Below are 24,730 nucleotides of genomic sequence, written 5' to 3'. Positions count from 1 at the left end.
CTTTACACCTGTATACAATATGCATGTATGCTTGGGCCCAGGGTCTTTTGCCTCACCATCCCCACTACTGACTCCCTGTTGCTACTCAGCTTAAAAAAAAAAGTGTCCCCGGATTCATTAAAAAAAAATCTGGTAACCGTAGCATAAATTGGAATGCATTTGCCCTGACAAAGGCTTAGCTAATAATAACAGGTCGCTTTTACATTAATGCAAAGGGTAGCTTTTAGTATTTTAAACAAGAACAGAAGAAGTAGCCCCATTAAGAGCAAGAACCCTGAACTGTCACGGTTCCCTTCCTTATGCCGTATAGTCTCATAATATCAGACTTCACTAATGTAAGATCTTGAACCTATGATCAATAGTAGATCTCTTTCTAGCTCTTCCTTTCCGGGAATCATAATGTGTGAAATGTCTTTAAGATAGTGTTTCAATGTCACCTCTGAAAATTTCACACTGCACTGAAATTTGGAGTTTAAAACCACAGTGCCCTCTAGTGCTTGCACTACATCCTGTTTGTGAGGCTTATATTTTAAATATAACATTTTAAAAGTATTGTTTCCCCCCAGTATACTGTAGCACACTTCCCTCTCCCTGTGTTGCCGTTTCTCAGTATATTGACGACGACAACAAAAAGGGAATATTGACAAAATACGGTTCACAAATGTATTTATTTATATTTATACACTGTCCTTCTTCCCCACAGGAAGACAGTTAAAACATAAAATCAAAACAATTCAGCAGCAAGCATCGAAAACTATGCCATTTCACATGCCTCCTGAAAATGCGTGTATGAAAAGTTTTGCTTACACAAAGCGTTACTGATCCTCTAGCTCAGCGACTCCGCAGTAATCCAACACTGAGTTAGATAGACTTAAATTCTATTGATTTCAACAGGATTCATGAGGATGAAATTGTGCACAAAAATGTGGCCATTTTATATGAGATGCTGGCTGGGTGACTGGGGAAACCCAGCCAGATAAGTGGGGTATAAATAATAAATTATTATGATTATGATTATGATATTACTAATCTGCTGCAGCAGCATCTGGCAAGGTACTGATAGGCTGAAAAAGGCCTATATGATCTGCCCTATGCACACTGTTGCGCCACCCACATGCAGCCCCTATTTGGGGCCACGTTGCAGGAAAGTAATACCTACAGGGTGTGTTTGAAAGGTATCTGTCTTTATCAATACAGTGTCATTAAGCATAGGGTTTATTCTGCCCTGTAAAGTGTCTGATGTCGACACTTTTGCTAGAAGTACTGATATGTATATAAATCATATTTATTTGATAGTTTTCCCTAAGTGAAAACCCCTGTTACCTGGGGTTATAATGAGATAAACCTTTTGAATGAATAATAAAAAAGTATTATTTGAGTTATCATAGTATTTCCAAATTGCATTTGCATTTGTTAGCATTTTAGTTCATGACTCTTTGTGACAATATGTTTCGCTTTGTGACCCATCTGCTGCTTAGGCCAGATATGCATTTTCTGGATGCAATCTGTTGGTTTCCAATGGTTTACTACATGGTGGGCTCTATTGACAAGTAGGTAAAAAAAATCCTTGGAACACTCAATATTGTAGTGTGCTGTGCTGTGCCGTGCTGTGTAATTGCATGTGTCCCTGTGTGGTGTCATAGTTCAAATGGTAGCATATTTGCATGCGTGTTTATCCTTCACCCTTCTGAACCATTGAGTTACTATTTTACCCTTTAAAAAATAATAATCCTGTTTCTGAGACCCAGATTCCAGTTTGCTTTGGAAGGGGCTCTATTGTTGGGGACAATATTTCTGCAAGTCTAAGTAACCATGACTCACTTTCAAGTCACTGGGGCACCTACAATACTGTCTTGCTCTCCAGAGACTCAAAAAGGTCGCAGGGAATTCAAGGTCACTCCACTATGACATGAAGGATTTAGGCTGATTCACAGGAGTGGTTTAGACATTTGGCAAGAATGCAGTGTGATATGGGACTTGGAGAGCTAGAGCTACACTGTTTCTGAGTTTATTTCTCTCCAACACACACACACACACACACACACACACACACACACACACTTTGTGGCTAGTCTAATAATTACAGTACCTTGCACTATGTGCTGCTGTGACTTCTTGTTTAAAATTTGTCCTTGTTTTAGAACTGGGTACATCCAGTGGAAAGACTTGTTTCCATTTACACTTATGCCACAAAAAGGGAGCTAGACAGTCTTTACAAACTGACCTTGCATTTTTTAATTAAAAAAAATCGTTTTCATTTGATTTTACAAATACAATCCAAATGTATATCCATATACAGAGATTACTCTGAATCTCGAGACTTCCCCCATCCCCTCCATGGGTCCCATTGTCGACATTTAGAACTGCATATTATTCCATAATCTATATTTTATATCCAACCATATTTTCCATAGTATTTGTTACATTACAAGTGAGATTAAAATCCTGCTAATGTTTTCATCTGCTTGGAGTCGTCTATTAAATTTTTCCCATTGTTTTGTAAAGTTTTTGTCCTCTTGGTTCCTGAGCTTTCCAGTCAGCTTTGCCATTTCAGTATAGTCCATAAGCTTGGTTTGCCAATCTTCTCTGATAGCGACTCTTTCTTCTTTCCATCTCTGAGCTAACAGCATTCAAGCAGCTGTTGTCACATACATAGTCTTTTCTGTTCCTTTGGAATATTGGTACCTATAATTCCTAATAGAAAGGCTTCTGGTTTTTTAACAAAAGTTATTTTAAACACTTTTTTTTAAATTTCATTATATATCACCTCCCAGAAAGCTTTTACTACCTTAAACAACCACCACATATGATAAAAGGTACATTCGCAAGTTTACCTTACATTTTTGTCCAAGCCAGTTTTTGTTTGGAACTGGGATTAGATTCTTTTACTTCTGCTTGTCAAGGGCTTTTTGGTGTGCTATCAAATGCCCCCTTGCCATTTTATCCGTTCATCAACTTACAAGCAGGGCTTGTGATCCCCTCTTACATTGCTGTGGGCTCCTATTCCAGGCTTACATGGTGGTGAACAACAAAGGCATGCCCATAAGCAGAGGGGCAGTTTGCGGCTGCTATTTACATTCCCCAAAATGCTTTGTAGAACCCCTCATGTGCCAGTACTTTGAAGCACTGTGGGAAGTTTAAATTTAAAAAGTGTTGCCATTGAAATTCCCCAGAGGGAAATGTTACATGACAGCTGCAGGCCATCCTTTGCTTCCAAGTTGGAAGTTTCCCCAAACTCTTCCCTGTGGATTAGTACAGAAGATGCAAATTTCCCTGGATGCATGGAAACAGCCTTTGGAATTTTTGCAGAGCTCTGTCTTTGTTGTTATTGGCAGCAATGGCTGATATATTTTTTAAAAAACTAGAAACACACTTAAGATTGGGAGCTGTTTGTTGCTGCCATATATAAAATCGTAATCTGAGCAATTTGGTTTGATATGTTGGGAATAAGCCATTTTTGTATGAATTTTCAACATCTCCCTATTTCTTCTCCATTATTTTTTCTTTTTTCTTTTTTTTTGGTGGCCGGGGGGGGGGTAAATATACTCAGTGGTTCATATCCAGACCTGCTATTCCAACTTCTGCTTTCCCAGTCAAACTTTCCCATCCTCTCCTTTGAAGCTGCCTCCCCACCCATAAAATCTACACCCTATGGAGCAAATGTGTTTTGGTTTTTTTGAGGGGTGAGAGGAAAAGTAAGGAATTCCCATTGCATTAGCAGAACTCTGCACACACAGTGTTGGATACAACCCAGTATTTTTGTAGGCTGCCATATATATTGAATATTTTTGTTTAAATATCAGTGTTTCCTGATCATCTTGAGTTAGGTCCAGATTAAGTAACTTGAACACAGTTCCCAATACTTGCCTCATTGTTTTTGTGTGATTTAAGATCAGCTAACTTACTTCATCTTAGCGGAGCCAACCAGTGCCGTTTATTTGGGCAAAACCTGCTGATACATTAAACTTCTCTTCCTTCTGGCACAAGGTGGATCCTTAGTTAATTGGAAAACTTAAAATACACTGGAGAAAACAGGTTGTATGTAGTAGTAGTTATAAGCTGGAAGTTATATCTGAATTTAGTAAAGCAACATTAATCAAAAGACCCTTTTGTGAGAAGTACAAAGGTTTTTGGCCACTGCGGCATAACTTATCAATGAATCCCGTCTAGACCACCTTCTCTCCTGTTATTTCTCATTTCCAGTTATTAAAAGTTAATAGCCTGGCAAAAATACAAAAGAATGCTATAAAATTATAATGAGTTGGGAGGAAATTGTGGTAATTTGGCATCTTAATGCTTATCTGTTCAAATGATATTAAGACTGCATGTCTAATTTCATCTGTTAATAATTTATGTAGCAGATCATTATGTTTGCACTGTGGTCTAATACACTTGAAATCAAAGTAGTCTCAACTCCTGTTAGCTGCCCCAGTTAGCCTATATCCTGACTGGAAATACACACACATGGGGAACACCAGGGTTTTCAGAACCTTCTAGCCCTTAGTATATTTATGCACCCATTCCTTTGATGAAGAATCCCTGAAGATTCCAGAGGATTCTGGGACTCCTTCTAAGTAGGCATTCTCAGTTCATTCATTGTCGAGCCTCACCATTGTCCCTCGTGAGTTAGGAGCATCGTGCTAATGGATCACAACGCTCCATGCCCTAGTTTCACCCACTTTTGAAACATTTTCTGTAACTTGACGAGCTGTCATCTGAACGTACGGTGAAGAATACCTACAACGTCCATTCACAATGCTGAAATCACAGTCAATTTGAATTTACCATGGACAGAATGTCAATCGTTTGAATCTGTGTTCAAGCACATAATGATTGTTCTTCCAAGTCGACAGGAATGTCTAATTTATTTAGTGAAGAGTTCATTTTCTAGCCTTTGCATTCTCAATTCCCTGACTATACAAGACAACCTACATGTTGTATGTGACAGGGGGAATTGAATATGTGAACTTGCCTGTAAATATTGCAGTATTAGAGACTCAAGCTACAAATGATGTAAATGTGCTTTCCTGGAGTGTGGGTTGCTTTTTGCTTTTTTGTTTTGTTTTGTTTCACCCAGAGGAGCTAAATCAACTGCAATTAGTAATGCACAAATTTGTCAGTTTTCATTACCTTACATTTCTGAATCTTGTATTCTGTTTGCCATGTATCTGCATCTGCTTGTTACACAGCTTTCTCCTCATGGATGCAGTTTAACATAATTTTGCCCTGCATACATATTTTTGAAAGCATCTCCCCTTACTATAATGCATTGCTGTATATTATTCTTTTGCTTGCTAAGATGTGCATTTTTCTGCACGATTCCCCTAAATATATACCGTATTTTTCGCACCATAGGACGCACCGGACAATAGGACGCACCTTGTTTTAGAGGGGGGAGAACAAGAAAAAAAAATTCTCCCCCTCTCTGCCCAGCACCCCTTCAGCGAAGCGGCAGGAGGCGCTGCACAGAGAGGGAGAGAATTCCCCCCCTCTTGTTTTCCCCCTCTAAAACAAGGTGCCGTTTAAGGTGCGTTCAGTCGCCTTCAGGCGGCTACCTTGGAAGCCTGGAGAGCGAGAGGGGTCGGTGCGCACCGACCCCTCTTGCTCTCCAGGCTTCAGGTTCCTTTCAACCTGCTCTTTGGGGCTGGCGGGGGGAAGCCCACCACCAGCCCCAAAGAGCAGGTCAGGGAGCAGCGGAAAGGCGCAGTGGAGAGGCTCCTTCCATAGCCGTGCGTCACCTCTCCAGCCGGGAGAGGGTCGCGGGGCTATGCCGTCTTCGGTCCATAGGACACACACACATTTCCCCTTCATTTTTGAAGGGGAAAAAGTGTGTCCTATAGAGCGAAAAATACGGTACATTTTCTGGTTCGATAACTTCATTACAAAATTCACAGAAGTGTGAATTTTGAAAGCAGCGTATGCTTGGTGTTTTAATTCCGGAAATTCCATTTAGGCAGCTACTGAACTTAATTTCTTGTCTCTAGCTAGAATCTGGATTAGACGTATCCTCCACCCACAGTAAAAGGGGTGGAGAGCATCTCAGAGTAGGTAGTTTTGATAAGACAAATGACCTGAAGTGAAAGGGGGAGTTCTCTCTTGTGCAAAATTCTGAACTAAATGGCACTTTTGTTTAGCTGCTACACACCCACACCCACACCCACACACCTTGGAAAAAGCATTCAGGCACCTTAGTGTCTTTGGGAGCTGACTCTTAGACCATCATGTTCACCTCAATATTAATTTAGTATGCCCCATCCACAGGGCTCTCTTTCTGTTTTTACATGCTTGCATCAGCATCAAAAGTGTTTCTTTGTGTTTCCAAAGCAACATCCATATCTGTTGCATTCCCCCATAGAGTGGTGTGGGGGATGCTTTCAATGGACCTTCTTGTAATTTGAGAACAACAGTTTGAAGTGCTAGAGCTAGCGTAGAGTAGTGGTTAAGAGCAGTGGACTCGTAATCTGGTGAACCAGGTTCGCATCTCTGCTCCTCCACATCTAGCTGCTGGGTGACCTTGGGTGGTCACACTTCTCTGAAGTCTCTCAGCCTCAATCACCTCACAGAGTGTTTGTTGTGGGGGAGGAAGGGAAAGGAGATTGTTGGCATCTTTGAGACTCCTTAGGGTAGTGATAAAGCGGGATATCAAATCCAAACTCTTCTTCTCTTCTGCTGCTTTCTTAATTATTGCTACTGTTGCATGACTGCCAGTCGTGGAAAGCTGCAGGTGTCAACTGTCTGAATACAGTTTTCCACACCATATGGAAACAAATCCAGTTTTCTTTAACCTTAGTGTACATTCAACAGACAGCCTCTGTCTTGCTGTCTCTCTGACAAACCTTCATGTATGATAAACGCCAGCAAATGTATTTGTTATGTTCACACTTTACGTCAGGCACCCCCAAACTCGCCCCCCAGATGTTTGGGGACTACAACTCCCATCATCCCTGACCACTGGTCCTGTTAGCTAGGGATGATGGGAGTTGTAGTCCCTAAACATCTGGAGGGCCGAGATTGGGGGTGCCTGCTTTGCGTGTTCACCCAAAACTTACGGGGCGTGCAATTAATGAACTTAATTTGTGCAATGCAATCCTTCCATGGAACAATCTTCTTGGTGGATTGAACAAGGCAAGGAGGAGACAGTGAGGGCTTGCATAATGTCAAGCACTGCCAAACTTTGTCTCACATCTTAGAAGCAAATTAAATGCTTTCACACACCAGGAAACCATTGCAGGGAAGAATGTCATCATGCTGGGTTTCCGGAAGAATGCAGTTTCATGAGAAGCCTTTGGAAATGAAATATGATTATTTGAAATGCCATCTTAATGCAACTCAAGCAATAGTTTTACCAACGTTTTTTTTAAAACGGAAGGCTTGCGCCTGCCACCCTTCCTAGCATGCTGTGTAATTACTTCCTACCAACTAACCAATATGGTATGTCTGGTTTATTCATTTTTTTAAATTGACCTTTACTTTTTTAGTTAGAAATAGTGTCCCAAAAGATAGTAATCAGCCAAGGGAAATTAATCATACTGTGGGTCAGTACATATGCAATGCCTAATTAACCACAGTTTAATAAGTTGGATGCCAGACTCAGAAAGATTGTTTCTTTCCCACTCCATGAAGCAAACATTGCTGTTTGGTTAAGCAGTATACTGGCAGTGACATTGGCTGTTGAAATCTGAAACTGGGTTTTAATGTGGGTTTCAGATACTGGTTTAAAGCAAGCTTTATTTGTGCTGTTCACATATACAACAACAACAACAATCTTTATTACGGTCCAGAGACCCAACAAATTGTTACAAAGCAATACACAATTCATACGGCCTACCTCCAGGTTAAACAAGCATTTTGTTCAGAATAATAGGGATCATTGGTTCTTGCAACCACCAATAAAAACTTTGCCACTGCTAATGTTCTAGCATTTGTCTGGTCTTCCAATAGGAGCCTGACATAGTGAGCCTCTGATTTTCCTGGGAAAGGTACCAGCAAGGGTAGTATCAGTTCAGCCCTGGCTTGCTCATATTTTGCACAGTGCAACAAAATACGTTTTATGGAATCGATGTCTTGAGCACACGAGCAAAGTCTGTCCTGGTAGGGAACAAGCACATTAAGCAAATCACAATTGTCACCCACAAGTTAGAGGGTGAAGTCTAAAGGGGGCGGAGCCTCCTCTACTCAAGGTTTTCTACTCATTTCATTTCATATATTAGGCTTATTAGTCACTTGTCATGCAAAGGTCTACAAGGGAGGAGGAGGAAGAAGAAGAAGAAGAAGAAGAAGAAGAAGAAGAAGAAGAAGAAGAAGAAGAAGAAGAAGAAGAAGTGCAATATATATTATCATAAGGGGGGAAGTGGGAGAAATAAGACAATACATTTATATTTTATATAATATAACATTCATTTTCATAACCTTTCCCCCCCCGCCTTTAAACTCCCCACCCCACCCAGATGTCTGGTGTCAAGGCCAGCTGTTGTAAATCAGGGGTGGGTTGGTCCAGTGTCTTCCAGGGATGGTCAACCATCTCTCCTTTCACTTCAGGGCGCAGCAATAGCAAAACAAAGCAGAAAGGTGATAATGAAAGCACAACTTGGAACCCTGAAATATTGGGATTATAAATCATGGTGGGAGCCTCCAGGAGGAGAGGAGCCCCCCATTGTAGACCACCCTCCAAAGTGTGGAAGGCAACTGAGCTATCAACACAAGGGGCAGAGCTTCCTGTGTTCCCTTGTGCTTGTGCGCAAGATTTCCATGCAATCTGGCACACTCAAATGGGTCCTGAGTCAACTTCGCTGAAGCAGCTGCTACCAAAGTCAACCATTATTAAAAGTGTGAGTGGGTGGGATTTCTCTTGCAAAGCTGGGGCTGCAGGAAACGAATGATCAATCCTGTGGCTGGCTCTTGATTAGTTAATCAAAGTTAAAACAGAACCAGATTTATCCGTGCATTGATCTTCTGAGGGGCTGAGTCATGCCACATGACCATTGGACCCATGGCAACCATCTGAAAGCCAGTTGAAATAAATGTCGAATATTGGGTTACTTCTTCCCTATTGCATATAAGGAGCCACCACAACAGCAAATGTTAGGGGTTTTTGTTTTTTTGCATGCTAAGGTGCAACAAAGGTTGAGTTCAACGACTTGCAGGGCAATCAATTCACCACAGGTTGTAAATTGACCTCCAGGGTTCCAAATTCCTAAATATTGTAAAGGTTGCTTACAATATGTGGCTAATTTTATGACGAGCCATATGTTTTTAACATTGCCTAACATTTTGCCCTGTTTTCAAAAGCCTAGATGATTTGCTAAGGTGTGGTGTGACCTTTGCTGCAAATGTGGTCGTGGTGGATAAGGAAAGCACCATGAGTGCTGAAGAGGACTATATGGCAGATGCTAAAACTATTGTAAATGTACAAACCCTCTTTCGGTAAGTGGCAGTACTTTTGTACCTTTGTTGCATGTGGTATATTCTTGTTATGGTGAAGACTGCTAAGTGGAATGCACCCAGGGCAAAAAAATCAAAAAAACCTGACTGCCCACCCCCTAGATATGGCTTTGTTTAAATGTATGGTGTGAGAGTGACTTTATAAAATTTAAGAACAACTTATTTGTTAAAACCAAACCAAACCCCATGTGATCGATTAGGCGGGGCGGGGCTGACTTGGGCCCCCACAATATTTTATTCAAGTTGACACTCCTGGTTGGCACATACAGTATGATTAAGCCTGAAACTTCATGGCATGTTATATCTGCTCCAGCTCTTTCACCAATGGGTCCCAGAAGGTTCAGTTGAAATTGGTGTGTGTGTCAAGTATAGGTTTGAGGTTGCATCCCCACAGCTAACATTTGGCATCAAGCAGTACAAATGAGGCCTGCACTTTCTCTCATCTTGCGCATCATAGATACTTCTCCGCTGAATACATACTACTAAGACACAACTGCTTGCTACACTTTGTGTGGCAGCTGCTAGAATACAATAACCCGTTAGCAAATGGTGTATTTACTACCGTGTGTAATTAACCACTTAGTAATCTTGGATGAATAAACTGCAGCAATACAGATGGCCATTGCTGGTTTTGCAACAGTGGCTGTTGTTTTGAACTATTCCTTGGTGAGTAGTTCTGTTGCTATGAAATGAAGTTCTTCTCCTACCTACCCCAACGTTCATAGCTAGTGTCAGCCCTTCCTGATTCCCTCTTCTTTTAAAAAAAGAAGAAGCTAGAAGTTATAGAAGAAAGTTGTGTTGGTTTAAGGAGTAGCTCTTGAGCAGTAGCTCTCTGCTTCTGTGTGTAAACTAAGAGATTGCTAGTAGGGTAGAAAACCTGTGCGTGCACAACTATAAGCTCACAGGCTTCCATTACCAATGTTTCACTGAACATGTAGACTTCAGGAGCGAAACCAATGGGAAGAGTCCTGCTTGACATTTCAAAAATTAGGTATACACATGAGAGCGGTGTCAGAAAGCATTTTATGCCATTTTATACAGACCAGTACACTACTGTTTAGTAGTACATATAATCTGCATTCACCTTCTCTTCTTTGTTCTGATATGGCCCTTTCTGTTTCTAGCCACATTTTCTTGGAGCTTAATTCTGTAGTTTCAGGATGACTTCGCTTCCACTTGAAGCTACCCGATACTGAGTTGAAACCATTGGCCCACAGAGCCCAATGCTGTCTACCCATTCTGGCTTAAACGATTCTCTTTAGCTAGAGGCACTAGGAATGAAGCTTGGAACTTCTGCATGAAAAGTCATTAGCTCTTCCACTGAGTAAATTTTCTCTGCCATTACGATTCATTCACATTTTCTGCATGTGAATCTGCTTGTAGTTTGCTACCTTACACCATCTATTTTAATGGTAGATTAATAGACTGGATGGCAGTGGATTTAAAAAAAACAAAAAAAACCCTCCTTCAGGCACCATTTTTTCTTATAGTCCTGCTGTCATCTGTACCCTGAAGATTAACCATGATGAAATTGCTTGGCAATATTGCCATTATTGGATCCATAATTACTTCATCACTATTTTTTTGTGCTCAAGGAACAAATGCCTCCAAGCTGTTAATTTGCAGTAATCCACAGCTGGGTTGCCCTTTCTTAAACAAACAAACACAAACAAACAAACAAACAAGGCCCTGTTTCTTCTCAAAGGAACACAAGTTTCTAAATCACTAACCATGAGAGGAAAATTCAGGAGAATCAGATGAAATCTAAATTAAAGCTTACTTTCAAGATCCAGAAAAGATACTGGTATAGCCAAGAAAAATTAGACACACTTAACTGAAATACATTTTCCAGTTTAGTTATAGCTTGCAATAGGAATTATTTGCTATCTCCTGCTAGTCCATGCTTGTGTGTAGCATATAATCACTAGATGGCAGCCTTCTCCCGTATCTGAAATTTAGGAGAATATATATATATATATATATATATATGGATGGATATGGATATATGATTTAAACAAAATGTTTAGTTTGACTTAGTAAATCAGACAGCTACTCTATGTTTTAAAAGAAATACCAGTAATTTTGTAGCAGCAATGTGAGGATCTAGAAAACACATTTTTGGAAAATGGAGAAAAAGTTTTAGTGTTGTCGTGTTTAGTGTGTGAAGGTGCAACGTAACTTTTATGTTTTACTAATTACAAAGATCTAGTCACGGCCATGAATGGGGAAATTAAACATGTGGCATGCTTGTTTTAATCTCTAGTGTAGATCATTGACAGATAGCAGCCCCATTTTGCCACTCCCTTTGCAGGTAACCAATGGAGGCATTTTTCCTCATGCTGTTTTAGGGACCACAGTTTAACGTCCAAACATTTCATACCACAGCAGCAGGGAGGACTTTTAAACACTGCCTATCCTGAAGACAGATTCAGTATGGCAGCAACAGCAGTAGAGCTGGGGCTGCCTGTCCCATCTCAAAATGTCACTTTGAAGGGCACTAGCATGCTCATGGTAATGGCCACCCTACTGGTCTACTTGTGGGATGCGGGTGGCGCTGTGCTCTAAACTACTGAGCCTCTTTGGCTTGCCAATCAGGTCGACAGTTCAAATCCCTGTGGCAGGGTGAGCTCCCGTTGCTCTGCCCCAGCTCCTGCCAACCTAGCAGTTCAAAAGCATGCCAGTGCAAGTAGATAAATAGGTACTGCTGCGGCGGGAAGGTAAATGGCATTTCCATGCGCTCTGGTTTCTGTCACAGTGTTTCGTTGCACCAGAAGCAGTTTAGTCATGCTGGCCACACGACCTGGAAAGCAGTCTGTGGACAAACGCTAGCTCCCTTGGCCTGAAAGCGAGATGAGCGTCGCAACCCCATAGTCCCCTTTGACTGGACTTAACTGTCCAGGGGTCCTTTACCTTTACTTGTGTCCATTTGGGGTTTTGTCCATATGGCACTCACCCAACTTGGATGAATCCAAATACGAGAGAAAGACTCCTATATGATTGCTTTTGGTTGCAATCCTATACACACTTAACAGGAAAGAAATCCCATTGAACTCATTAGGGCTTACTTCTGAGTACAGTGGTACCTCGGGTTAAGAACTTAATTCGTTCTGGAGGTCTGTTCTTAACCTGAAAATATTCTTAACCTGAGGTACCACTTTAGCTAATGGGGTCTCCCACTGCCACCACGCCACTGGAGCACAATTTCTGTTCTCATCCTGAAGCAAAGTTCTTAACCCGAGGTACAATTTCTGGGTTAGGGGAGTCTGTAACCTGAAGCGTCTGTAACCTGAAGCGTCTGTAACACGAGGTACCACTGTAGTGTTCAACACAATTCTATACACATGTCTATTCGGCAATAAGCCCCGCCAAGTTCCATGGAACTCCCACCTAAAGTTTGTATACGATTGTGTAAGATCTGTGATTGGCTTTGGTAATGGACTGAATGAGACCCCAGAAAGTGAAGCTTAATCCATATAAGACTGAGAAACTGTTAATGGGTGGTTCCCTAGGAGGTGGCCTCCTCTGAGTGTGGTTATGCTTCCTCCGAAGGAGCAGGCATATAGCCTGGGAGTAATTCTGATAACACTTGAGGAGCCAGTGACCTTGATGTTGTGGAGTTCCTTCCATCAGCTTTGACTGGTGGTCCAGCTACACCCCTACCTGGGCAGGAATAGCCTAACCTCTGTTGTCTAGGTTGTGAGTCAAGGCCCTGCCCCTGCTTGGAGATATAATAATACACATGGACACAAGCACTTAGGTTAATGGGCTAAGAAGGCCACAACTTTATTGGTTACAGAATATGAGTGGTATTGGCTTAGGCATTGGATCAGACAGACTATACTTGACGCCTGCCCGCTCTGCTGGGAGTCACACAAGGGTTAACAACCAGTAGGGGGAGCTTGTTGATGCAAATTAACAGGAAGCTTTCCCCTAGAGTCACCGGGGGTCGAGCCATGGCTCTAGCCACCACCAGGGCATCGGACAGGAACCACGACCACCAAATTCCTTTAACAGAATACCCTTCAAGGGGAGGGGTAGGTGATGGCCACAACCTCCCCTCTGACACACAATGCGTTTTCCAATGCCTAACCACCAAACCTTACAGAGTTGTGACAATTTGCTATGATGTAGGCGAAAAACCAAGTGGCTGGTGCCAATCTGCCAAGTGGAAAAAAATTCCTACCAGGCCCCCTGGATAACCAGGGCAACCAACCAAAGTCCATAGCAAGGTCAAGAAACGAAGAAAACAACCTAAGGGAGGGTGGGTGGGTGGGTGATTTGAGGAAGCCAGGAACGAGAGTCTGTGTGCCCACAGTCATTCAAATACAGCTAAGCCACGCCCCCACCCAGCCGTATAGGCTGGCTGGTGAGCGTGACACGGGCACAGGACTCAGTGACGCAAGGAGCTGAGTTACGCCCCCTGCGAGCACGGGAAGCAGTTCCCGCTCACAACACCTCCCCTCCGTGAAGAGGAGAGGCCCTGTGGGAACCTCTAGACTTTACTACAATGCATTGTGCATTGAGCTGCCTTTCAATACAGTTTGGAGACTGTAGCTGGTACAGAATTTGGAGCTCAGAATGTTGATCGGGTCAGGACGGTCTGAACAATTTAGAATGCTAGTTTTTGACCTCTAAAGCCTTATGCAGTTCAGAACTCCAATAGCTCAAGGACTGGCCCTCCCCACAAGAACCACCCAGACCCTGCCACCACCATTCGGCCCCTCCAAGGGAGGTTCAGAGGGTGGCAACACAAGATCCGACCTTTTCAGTGAGGTCTCCTCTCTACTTGTGGAAAGCTTTCCCGAAGCAGACATGCTTGACACCATCTTTATCTAATTGTTGGTGTCAGGCAAATACTTCTCTCTTTACTCATTTGTCACTTAATTTGTAGGGTGGCATTGTGACCTTGTAGCAAGGTGGGATCAGTAAGTCTGTTTTATAGGTTTATCTGGGTTTCTTTTAGAAATTTATTGAAAGTTCTTAACTGGTTTTACTGTAAGTTGCTGTGGGTTCCTCTATGAGAAAAGCAGCTAACAAATTTAAGAACGAGGGGAAAAAAAGAGATGATTTCATTCCACATGTAGTTAACTGGTCTAAAAGGTTATTATCTGAAAGTGTGAGAGAATTTGTTTTAATGAATAAATAAATAATACACCAAATAGGCCAGGCAGTTTCCAGTATATCCACATGAGAGCCAGCATCTACAGCAAGACAAATTACTCAAAGCCAAGGGGACTGTTTTGTAGCTACTGAATACTTAATTGCTTCATAGCACTTGTTTTAAATATTCCACACTTAGCAAATATATGAAATGTTATCTTTACAGTGAGTTAGATTGCTGGGCACTTACAGAACCCCAAACTCATGAAAATATACCCTGTAACTTTTGAAATAGATACAGCCAGTGCTTTTTTTCTAAAACAAATGTTTAGGGATACTCTCATTTTCCTACTCATATTGAAATACTGTCCCTTAATGAGGCCAAGCTTAGACTCACAAAATGTTTAGGGGTATGCGTACCCCTGCGTCCCTCCAGAAAAAAGCACTGGATACAGCTGACAATATCAGCATTGTGGGATGGGTTTTAGTAGGTAGGAGAGGATAGATTAACTGCAATTTAACCCTCCACTGAGTTATAATGTGGGTTGAACAGGTTCCATCCTTCGTAGCAAAACTACAGCATGTGTTGTAAAGCTTGTGTGTGTGTTGTGACTTAAGCTACCCTAGCTTTACAAAGCCAGTCTTCCCCAAATTCTCAAATGGGTGGTGATATGGTACAATTTCCTATGTGGTATTTAAACCATTTCAAATTACTAATTCCAGAGCATTTAACAATTTCGAAAATCAAAATGGCTATTTTTTTTAATGGCAAGAAATTCACCCTAATTATTATTTAGTAGAATGCTATCCAAATCCTCATATGTCCATTTAAGTCAATATTTCTTAGAATTAGGTATGTTCCTAAACCACACTTCGGAATTCTGTCTGCTTTCCTTCTCGTAAAGAATATAATTTTGTGCTTTTTCCTGCTGATTTCAGTTTTAAGAAAGCAATAAAAATGTTAGTTTTGCTCTGTGACTAGCTCAGTTGATGCCTCTGGGATTTCCTGACAGGCTGGAATGGAGCCATCATTTTAGTCATCTTCCATGAATCATGAGTGTAATTTATATTTTCAACACAGCTATATTTTTACATATTGGAAAAGTTATTTCTTTTATAGCCAGTAAAGGCTACATAACCATTTCAATGGTTTATCCAGGTTTTCTTCCATTTCTGCAGAACTGTCTCATTTCTGAGAATAAATTATCAAACACAGCTCAAATAATTACTGTTCAGTGCCTTCTCTGTCATATTAAATGTTATACAAGCCACCCTTCTAAAAGTAATATGCTGAATCTGTGCAGCACATTAGTGCTTTTAGAGGGACATGTTTGCCTCTGCCAAAAGTTGTTATTTCCTTGTGACTAATTATAATTTTGGAGCTACAAGTAATTAGTTTTTGTATATGTTGTCATGTTTTATCTTATCCAGTTGATGTTACTGGAGGAATAACTTATATTATCTCCTTGTAAAAACATTTAGGTTGTTCTCTAGTCTAAGCATAATAACTGAATTAACTCACCCAGCCAACATGAGATTCATGCAATTCAGGGCCAAAGACTGCTACTCTCTTGCTCTGTCAAAATTGGAGAAGGTAAGAAAAATATATATCTACATTGAGTTATAATTAAAATATGTTATTTAATGCCTTTCAAAAAGAACTAAGATAAATAATTTTCCAGTTGTTGTTTTTTTAAAAAATGATATTGCACAGAACTGCAAACCTTACCATCATAACTACCAAAGTAATTGTGAGAATATTAATATAAACCATTGTCAGTGGTGCAAATGCATGATTTCATTTATCACACATTAACATTTGCAAATGTTCACAAAATTAGCAAATTTGCAAAATTTGGAAATTTTTAACGTGAAATTCAGAAGACATATTATGGATGTGAAATGTTTTGTCTTAAAATTCAGATTTGAATGTTTTAGGCTTATTGCCATTCTTGATTTTTTAAAAAGAGTTTGGCAGGCTTCAACTACCACATGAATTTTGTCAGTGGTCAAATGTTAATTACCATTACATACTGCCTGTCAAGTGTTGCCAGATTTAGAAAACAAAAAAACAAAAAAAAATACTTGCCAGCATCACATACTTTCCACTATTGTAACCTGTTCATGCAATATATTCAAAATGGAACTCAGCACTCTGGCAGGGTTTTGTGGGGAGTGGGGAGATTGTGTGTGCTAAAATTCTCTGGTTTTTAATACTTCAGGTCCTGATTTTCCAAACTGGAAAGTAATCAACAAGTGTTTTAAGCAGCCTATTTAATTGCAAGAGCAAACAATAATGAGCATTGGAATAATTTTAGCACAGCAGTTCTAAACTGATGTATCAAGTATTAAGTCAATTATTTGTGGAAATTATTGAAGCTAATATATGCACTTTTAATATATGTGCATTCTTTTGGATAAGAGGGGCAATGCTAATTTTGTTCTGAGTTCAAATGTAGCATGCTATCAGAAAACACTCTTCATAATTGCCTTCATTCTGTTTGCTCTCTGTTTAAAATGTCCTTATATACAATTTCATTCATTAGCTATCTCCTAAGAGCCCATTTTTATGGAGTGCAAATATATGCAAGCCATCTATAAGCTATAAGAAAACTTAAACTTATGTTAAATTAGATGTGCATGCTTGAGTGTGTTTGCATTTGTGCATTGAATGGCTGAGAAGTGCCAGGGACTTGGCCATTACAGATTTGAAACTTGAAGAGTGAGAGCATGGCAAGAACTGCAACATTCTCGGGAGTGGTAAAATATATAAACCTTTTCATGTAATATTTTCAGTAATATTTCCATGCGATATATTTTCCATGTAATACCTGCTCCCCACATCAAATGGGGGGCGCCTTTTGTGTGGTCATGTGCAGCCCCCCAGATCCCAGTGCGGTTCCCGGTAGTACGGGCTGGCTTCGCCCTCCCCAGGCTGGATACCTGGAGGTCTCTGCCTACCTCAGCCAATCGCCCAATCCCGCCTGGGGAGGCGTTGCCAGGGGATTGGCCAGGTAGGGGGAGGGACCACCCTGCCCACACGACAGAAGGTGAATCTTACCTGCAATATTTGTAGTAACCAGTCTTCCTTGTAAAACGCAGCATTAGAGAATATACTAAGAAAAGCCCGTCAGTTTCGGTAGAATGCAATTCATCCAACACCAATAAAACTTTTTATTCCATGAAGTAACTCAGTTGAAAGCATCTTAAAAAGCAGTGACATCACCTTGCCGACAAAGGTCCGTATAGTTAAAGCTATGGTTTTCCCAGTAGTGGTGTATGGAAGTGAGAGCTGGACCATAAAGAAGGCTGATCGCCGAAGAATTGATGCTTTTGAATTATGGTGCTGGAGGACACTCTTGAGAGTCCCATGGACTGCAAGAAGATCAAACCTATCCATTCTTAAGGAAATCAGCCCTGAGTGCTCACTGGAAGGACAGATCCTGAAGCTGAAGCTCCAATACTTTGGCCACATCATGAGAAGAGAAAAGACCCTGATGTTGGGAAAGATGGAGGGCACAAGGAGAAGGGGACGACAGAGGACGAGATGGTTGGACAGCGTTCTCGAAGCTACCAGCATGAGTTTGACCAAACTGCAGGAGGCTGTGGAAGACAGGAGTGCCTGGAGTGCTCTGGTCCATGGGATCATGAAGAGTCGGACACGACTAAACAACTAAACAACAACAACTCAGTTGAAAATGCATATTGAGATATTATTATTATTATTATTATTATTATTATTATTATTATTAATTATATTACACTACACTATAGTTAGGGTGGCCACCTCTCCTGTATAATACACGATTGTCCCGTATTGCAGTGTAAAATGCTGCATCCTGTATTGGTACAGGTCTATCTTGTATTTGAGGTTTTCTCTCTTTCTCTCTCTCTGCCAAGTTAGGAATTCTCTCCAAATGTGTCAGGGAATGGTCTGAAGCAGGGAGGGAGTGCCTTCCCATGCAGAACAGCTTCTCTCAGAAAAGGAGCTCGAGGGGGAAGATTCACTCCCCTTCCCTGCAGCTGTCTCAGAAGCTGAGACAGACTTAGACACAGAGCGGTTTAGGCAGGAGTTGCCTAGCTACGAGATAATGGCAAGTGGAATGGAAGGGAGGGAACAGATAGCAGAGATGTCATTGGAGAGGACCCTCCATCCGCATGAACTAAACGGTTGTACTGTATTAGAGAACAAAGGATGCGGAGAGGAGGCATAACTTCCCGTTGGCACCTCGGCTGTTGCAGAAGACGAAAGCAGGAGGATTTAGAGTAGCCAACTGCTCTCCTTGGGAAGGGATGTGAATTTTTCCTTGCATCCCGATGCCTGAATAAAAGAACTATAAAATATAAACTGCTCGTTAATTCTTATCTGTGAAGTTACCAGAGAGGGAGGCAGACTCTCCACACATGACAGCATGTGTTTGAAAGGGTGTGTGAAATAATAATAATAATAATAATAATAATAATAATAATAATAATACCCTGCCCATCTGGCTGGGTTTCCCCACCCACTCTGGGCAGCTCCCAACAGAATATTAAAATCACGATAAAACATCAAACATTAAAAACTTCCCTAAACAGGGTTGCCTTCAGATGTCTTCTAAAAGTCAGATAGTTGCTTATACATGAAAGGCTCTGGGTAGCCAAGCACAGGCACATTTACAAATTCATGTGTATGTGCACATCTCTCTGTGTGTGACCAGTTCCAGAGGGACCTATTAGACTGCAATAGATTGTAATGGATTGCTTTGAAGTCACTTCAGCACCAAATGAAAAAACAAAATCTCCCTGCAACCGCCCCACCCTGCCCTATATCTTGCCAGAACAAAGGTGGCAACTCTAAACGGTAGTTCTTGAAAGTATGATGTTGAGCCTTGTTTGGCCTACATAGGGAGGAAATTCTAGAAGGATGGGGGCAGAATAGACACAGTTCTGCTCCCCCACCTTGCGAAAACTTTGAATGCTATTTTGGAAGGAAAACCTGAAAAACTAGGGAAATCCTGGAAAAGTTGCTTAATTGACTTCCTGCCTAGTCTCTAATTCCACATGGCGACAAGTGGAGACATTAGGTGAAACAAATAAGCTTCTTTATCATGTGGGGAAAGTCGCTGCAGTTAGTTCCCCCTTCCATTCGTTTCACCTTTACCAGTCACCACAGCCCATTTTGTTGCAGGTGTAGCTGTAGTTCATTAAGCTTCAGAGAACTCCCTTAGGCAAAATGAAATGCAATTAAAATTTGAGAGGAAATTGTCTTATGTGGTCCATTGTACAGCTGATTGTTAATTCCTCTGCTATGCTCCCCCCTTTACAAAGGGACTCTAAAAATGAGGCAGTTGCCTGCAGCTAAAGCGTACAAACATACATGGAAAATTGACTTCGTGGCTTAATGGGTTTCTGAAGCAAGAAATCCCTGAGTCACAGGAGAACTCCATCTGCTGCTACAGCTGCAACTTCCCTTGTTTTTCCTCTTTGGAAATAGCTAAGCAATCACAGTTGGCATCTGAACAAGCAAGAGCCCTTTGCTCAGCAGAAAAATGTGAAGATGAAAAACACGGCAACCATATGCCGAAGTCAAACTCTATCCATTCTGGTTTCTCCATGAAAATTTAAACTCAAGAAAGCCTCCATACAGCATCCTAATAGCTAGGAAATGTTTTGCAATTAAGGAGTAGGGAAATTGGCTGCCTAAGCATGTGTTCATTGCTTTCACTGAAGACTGGGTGCAATATTTGCATAATGAAGCTTCTTAAATCCATTCTGTTTAGTGTAATTTAAATCAGGAGTGGGGAACCTTAGGGTTTTGAGGGACTCCAACTACCACCAGTCCCAGCTAACATGGCCAAAGGTTAGGGACGGAGGAAGCTATAAGTCCAAAAAACATCTGGAGGGCCACAGGTTACCCATCCCTGATTTAAGTAATCTAAGACCTAGTTCAGAATCACAGCACTTGGTTACTGTACACTAGATAATCAGCACTTGTATACTGTATGTAAACTGACTCCATTGAGACGTGAGGTTCTGTCTCTGTTGTAACGTCTCTTCTGTTTTGTTGAGACATGTGAGTCATTTGTTGATGTTGCAGTCATCAAGTGAAGAGCACATATCTGTGAATCAATTTTTAACTGCTTGCAGGATTGCAGCCACTGTCCTTGTGCTTACATACCCTCCAACATTTCTCCAACATTTTCTCATGAAAATAAGGATGCCCTGTTCGATAATAATAGTAATAGCAGCAGCAGCAGCAACCACAACAACCACAACAATTTTATTATTTGTACCCCACCCATCTGACTGGGTTGCCCCAGCCACTCTGGGTGGCTTCCAACATATATAAAAATATAAAACATTTTTTTTAAAAAATCCCTATATAGGGCTGCCTTCAGATGTCTTCTAAAGGTTGCATAGTTACTTATGTCTTTGGTTCAGGGGTCGCATAACTCCATGCCTTCCAACATTTCTCTGATGAAAATTATGGGATCAAATCAGAAACTGGGACGGCTTCTGTAAATCCAGGACTGTCCCTGGAAAATAGGCACACTTGGAGGGTCTGTGCTTACATTTTAGAATTCTTTCTGTTATAGTTAAGAACGCTTTATCTGAATGGGAATATTTTCTAGTTTCATTTTGCAATGTCACTCTCTTCCAATATAAAATCACACACATATGTATCTTGATCCAGTCCTTCTTGTGTAAAGCACTCACCCATGGAGGGACCACAGAGGCTGATGTTCCCCTCTTCCCCTCAGCATACATCCATGGGCATCCTGTGTGCTAGGTGGTTACAGGAAATGGGAGACCCTGACCACCACTATTATTTCTTTGTGGTCAAATAACATGAATTCAATGGGACGTGGGTGGTGCTGTGGTCTAAACCACTGAGCCTTGGGCTTGCCGATCAATAGGTTGGCGGTTCGAATCCCCATGGTGGGGTGAGCTCCCATTGCTCAGTTCCAGCTCCTGCCAACCTAGCAGTTCGAAAGCACGCCAAAAAGTACAAGTAGACCTGTATACCCGAAGGAGCATCTCCACCCCCATCATTCAGCCCGGACACTGAGATCCAGTGCCGAGGGCCTTCTGGCGGTTCCCTCATTGCGAGAAGTGAGGTTACAGGGAGCCAGACAGAGGGCCTTTTCAGTAGTGGCACCCACCCTGTGGAACACCCTCCCTTCAGATGTGAAGGAAATAAGCAGCTATCCTATCTTTAAAAGGCATCTGAAGGCAGCCCTGTTTAGGGAAGTTTTTAATATTTAATGCTGTATTGTTTTTAACAATCAATTGGGAGCCACCCAGAGTGGCTGGGGAAACTCAGCCAGATGGGCGGGGTATAAATAATAAATTATTATTATTATTATTATTATTATTATTATTATTATTATTATTATTATTATTATTATAGATTAATAGGTACCACTCCGGCGGGAAGGTAAATGGCGTTTCCGTGTGCTGCTCTGGTATCGGTGTTCCGTTGCGCCAGAAGTGGCTTAGTCATGCTAGCCACATGACCCGGAAAAACTCTCTGTGGAGCAGACAAACGCTAGCTCTCTCAGCCTGTAAAGCGAGATGAGCACCGCAACCCCAGAGTCATTTGCGACTGGATTTAACTGTCAGGGGTCCCTTTATCTTTTAACATGAGCTCTGAGCTTATGAGCCTTGACTGAGGTTAGTCTACCTTAGGAGGTAGACTAGTCTGAGATTTCCCATCAATGCCTTGTGTGGTTCTCATGTACATATGCTGAAGGAAGAGAGTGGGAAGGTTTTGGTATGCCCTATACTCTCTGTAGATATCTTTCCACACATGGCAGCTAAGTCTAAAATATTTATAATATTAAATATACTTATTGAGGAGCAAGTGGGTAATTAACTTAAAAAGTAGTTCAGCTGCCTGAATTAGTTCAATAACTGAGGAGGAAACATTGGGAGATGACATCTATTTCACATAACTAGTGAAACGGAATTTCCCATGCCACTCGGAGAACTTCCTGACATTTACTAGCTCTGTAACTTGGAGATCTAACGAAAAGCATTCTAGGATTCTTCTCGGATCCCTTCTAAAAAGGCTAAGTAACCACTGGAATATTTATTGGGATGCAAGTTTCTGTGTACCAGAGCATAGGTCATCTAATGCATAAAGCGATCCATAGTTAAAAGTAGAAGTTGGCAAATGTGTTCCCTTTTTTACTCTTCAATATATGGCAACCTAGAGCTGAATAAATCAACTGCTAAAAATAATAGTAATAGTCAACTCTCTCCTTTCAAAAACAAACAGTAAGCTTCCTATAAGCTCCAACATTCATCTCCCCTTCCTTGCCCAACTCTTCATGTTTTACCATTAAAACTTAATTCATTTCCCATCAATTAGAGAAGATGAGAAATAAGTTAAACATTGTTGCCAGTTTGCTAAAGTCCATTGTTAGCCTGAGGCATTTAGTCCTCAGTCTGTTGATTCCACTGTTTGTGTAGTTGTTTTCTAAAAGGCTTTTATGCAAAATAATTGTAACATAAAGATCAAAATGAATCACACCCAAATATTTTAAGCAGCCTTATGCAAATATTTCATATTTCAATATGCACATAATTTAAGTTTGTGTTTAAAACATGAGTGAGACACAAGAAGTGGAATACATTTACCTAATTCATCCTTTCCAAAACAATATGCAAACTGAAACGTGACCATCCTTCAAAATTCACACTTTGGTGAATTTTGCAATGCAGTTCTCCTGCCAAACAATGTGTACAAAAATGAACGCATCTGAGGTAAAGTTTGAATATGAATGCATATGTTAGTGAAAATAATGTTCCAAAATGCACTGCATATGGGAAAATAAAAATATTACAGAAAATATGGTTTGCAAAGATGTGTATATTAGGCAAACCTGCATACAAAATTGTTGGCTTTGTTTATTACGTGGTTACTTTAGACTTCCTTCAAACTGTCAAAAAGGCACCAACCTTTGTAACTTGAAATTCTACATAAATGTAATCAACAAATTTGTTGAAACAAGGAGAGACGCTTGCCTTTTTTGGTTAAGCTAGCCAAACATGGTTCCCAACCGTAAATGTTGGAACTCCTTTGGGCCTGTCTCAGAGGGGGGCATTAATGGGGGGAAAGCCTTGGTAGAGGGTAGCCCCACTAACAGTTACAGCTCACCATGTGAATCCATTGGATTATTCCACCCATTGGTCATCAGTTTGGCACTGGCTGGGAGAGAAGAAGACATTCTGGAGTGCACAGAAAATGTCTCAGTGAAATGTCAACCTGTAGTGCAGGGTCTCCCAAAGTTGGATCTCCAGCTGTTTTTGGACTTAATCCCATAATCCCTGCCCACTGATCCTGCTAGCTATGAATTATGGGAGTTGTAGTCCAAAACATCTGGAGACCCAACTTTGGGAAACCCTGCTATAGTAGAACATAAAATTTCCATTCTAGGTCAGACTAATCTCCCAAGCTCACTCAGCATCATTTGTAGGATCCACAGGGAAGTTCACAAGCAGACTTTGAGGGTAATATCCATTTTCTACTGAAACTCCTTATCTGGTAACCAGTGGCACAGAGTCTTCAAAGCTGGAGCTGGAGCTGAACAGATCTCAGAAGTCCTACAGCTAGGCTCTCTTCTGTAAGAGAACACACACAAACTTGAATCTCCTGCGGTCTTTCCACTTTCAGAGGCTTCTACTGTGAAATATGTAGGAGGACAGAACGATCTGGTTCCAAATAATTAAAGCTGCTGTGGTGGCCTTCACAGTGCCAAGGAGTAAATTGTATCTCTATCTCCGTGCAACTTGGATGATCAATTAAAAATGCATGAGAGCGATTACTGCCGCAATTCAAAAAGTATCTGTTTGCCACAAATCTCGGTGGACAAGGCCAGAGTTAACATCCAGAGCCATGTTTCATTATTCATAAAGCAGATGTAAACTTGAATGCTAGTCAATTGACATGTTAGTGCTGTGATAACATTTGCAATTCCGTAATTATGGGCAACCTGTTTTTTTTTAAAAAAAAAAAACTGTGGGAGTTTTTGGACGGGTTTTTTGTTCATTCCTTCTAACAGGGAAATATTAACATTTACTTTACCAGAATGGAGGATTAGAGGATGTTGATCTTGGATGAGGAAGAGCTGAATTTACATCAGCTCTCAGCCAGTGCCTCAGGGAGTGATCTTAGATAAGATGGCTTTATCTCAGCCTCCTC

The 24,730-nt window shown here is 41.2% G+C and overlaps 1 protein-coding gene across 10 annotated transcripts in view; it reads left to right on the top strand.

Moving 5' to 3' along the window:
• Positions 1–24,730, top strand: part of KCNT2 (potassium sodium-activated channel subfamily T member 2) — a 217,809-nt gene that overhangs the window by 178,520 nt on the left and 14,559 nt on the right. For 6 of the 10 annotated variants that reach the window (XM_083620252.1, XM_083620249.1, XM_083620250.1 and 3 more), the window contains 3 exons: positions 1,479–1,550; positions 9,289–9,423; positions 16,024–16,135. In XM_083620252.1, the coding sequence (XP_083476378.1) occupies positions 1,479–1,550; positions 9,289–9,423; positions 16,024–16,135 (319 nt within the window). The remainder of the gene's footprint in view (positions 1–1,478; positions 1,551–9,288; positions 9,424–16,023; positions 16,136–24,730) is intronic. The other 4 variants (XM_083620256.1, XM_083620253.1, XM_083620255.1 and 1 more) reach the window with 1 other exon arrangement.

This window comes from Podarcis filfolensis, assembly GCF_964270895.1.
Source record: "Podarcis filfolensis genome assembly, chromosome: 6".
Classification (NCBI taxonomy): domain Eukaryota; kingdom Metazoa; phylum Chordata; class Lepidosauria; order Squamata; family Lacertidae; genus Podarcis; species Podarcis filfolensis.
The sequence above is the reverse complement of the archived record's forward strand: the minus strand, read 5'-3'. Positions and strand labels throughout refer to the sequence as shown.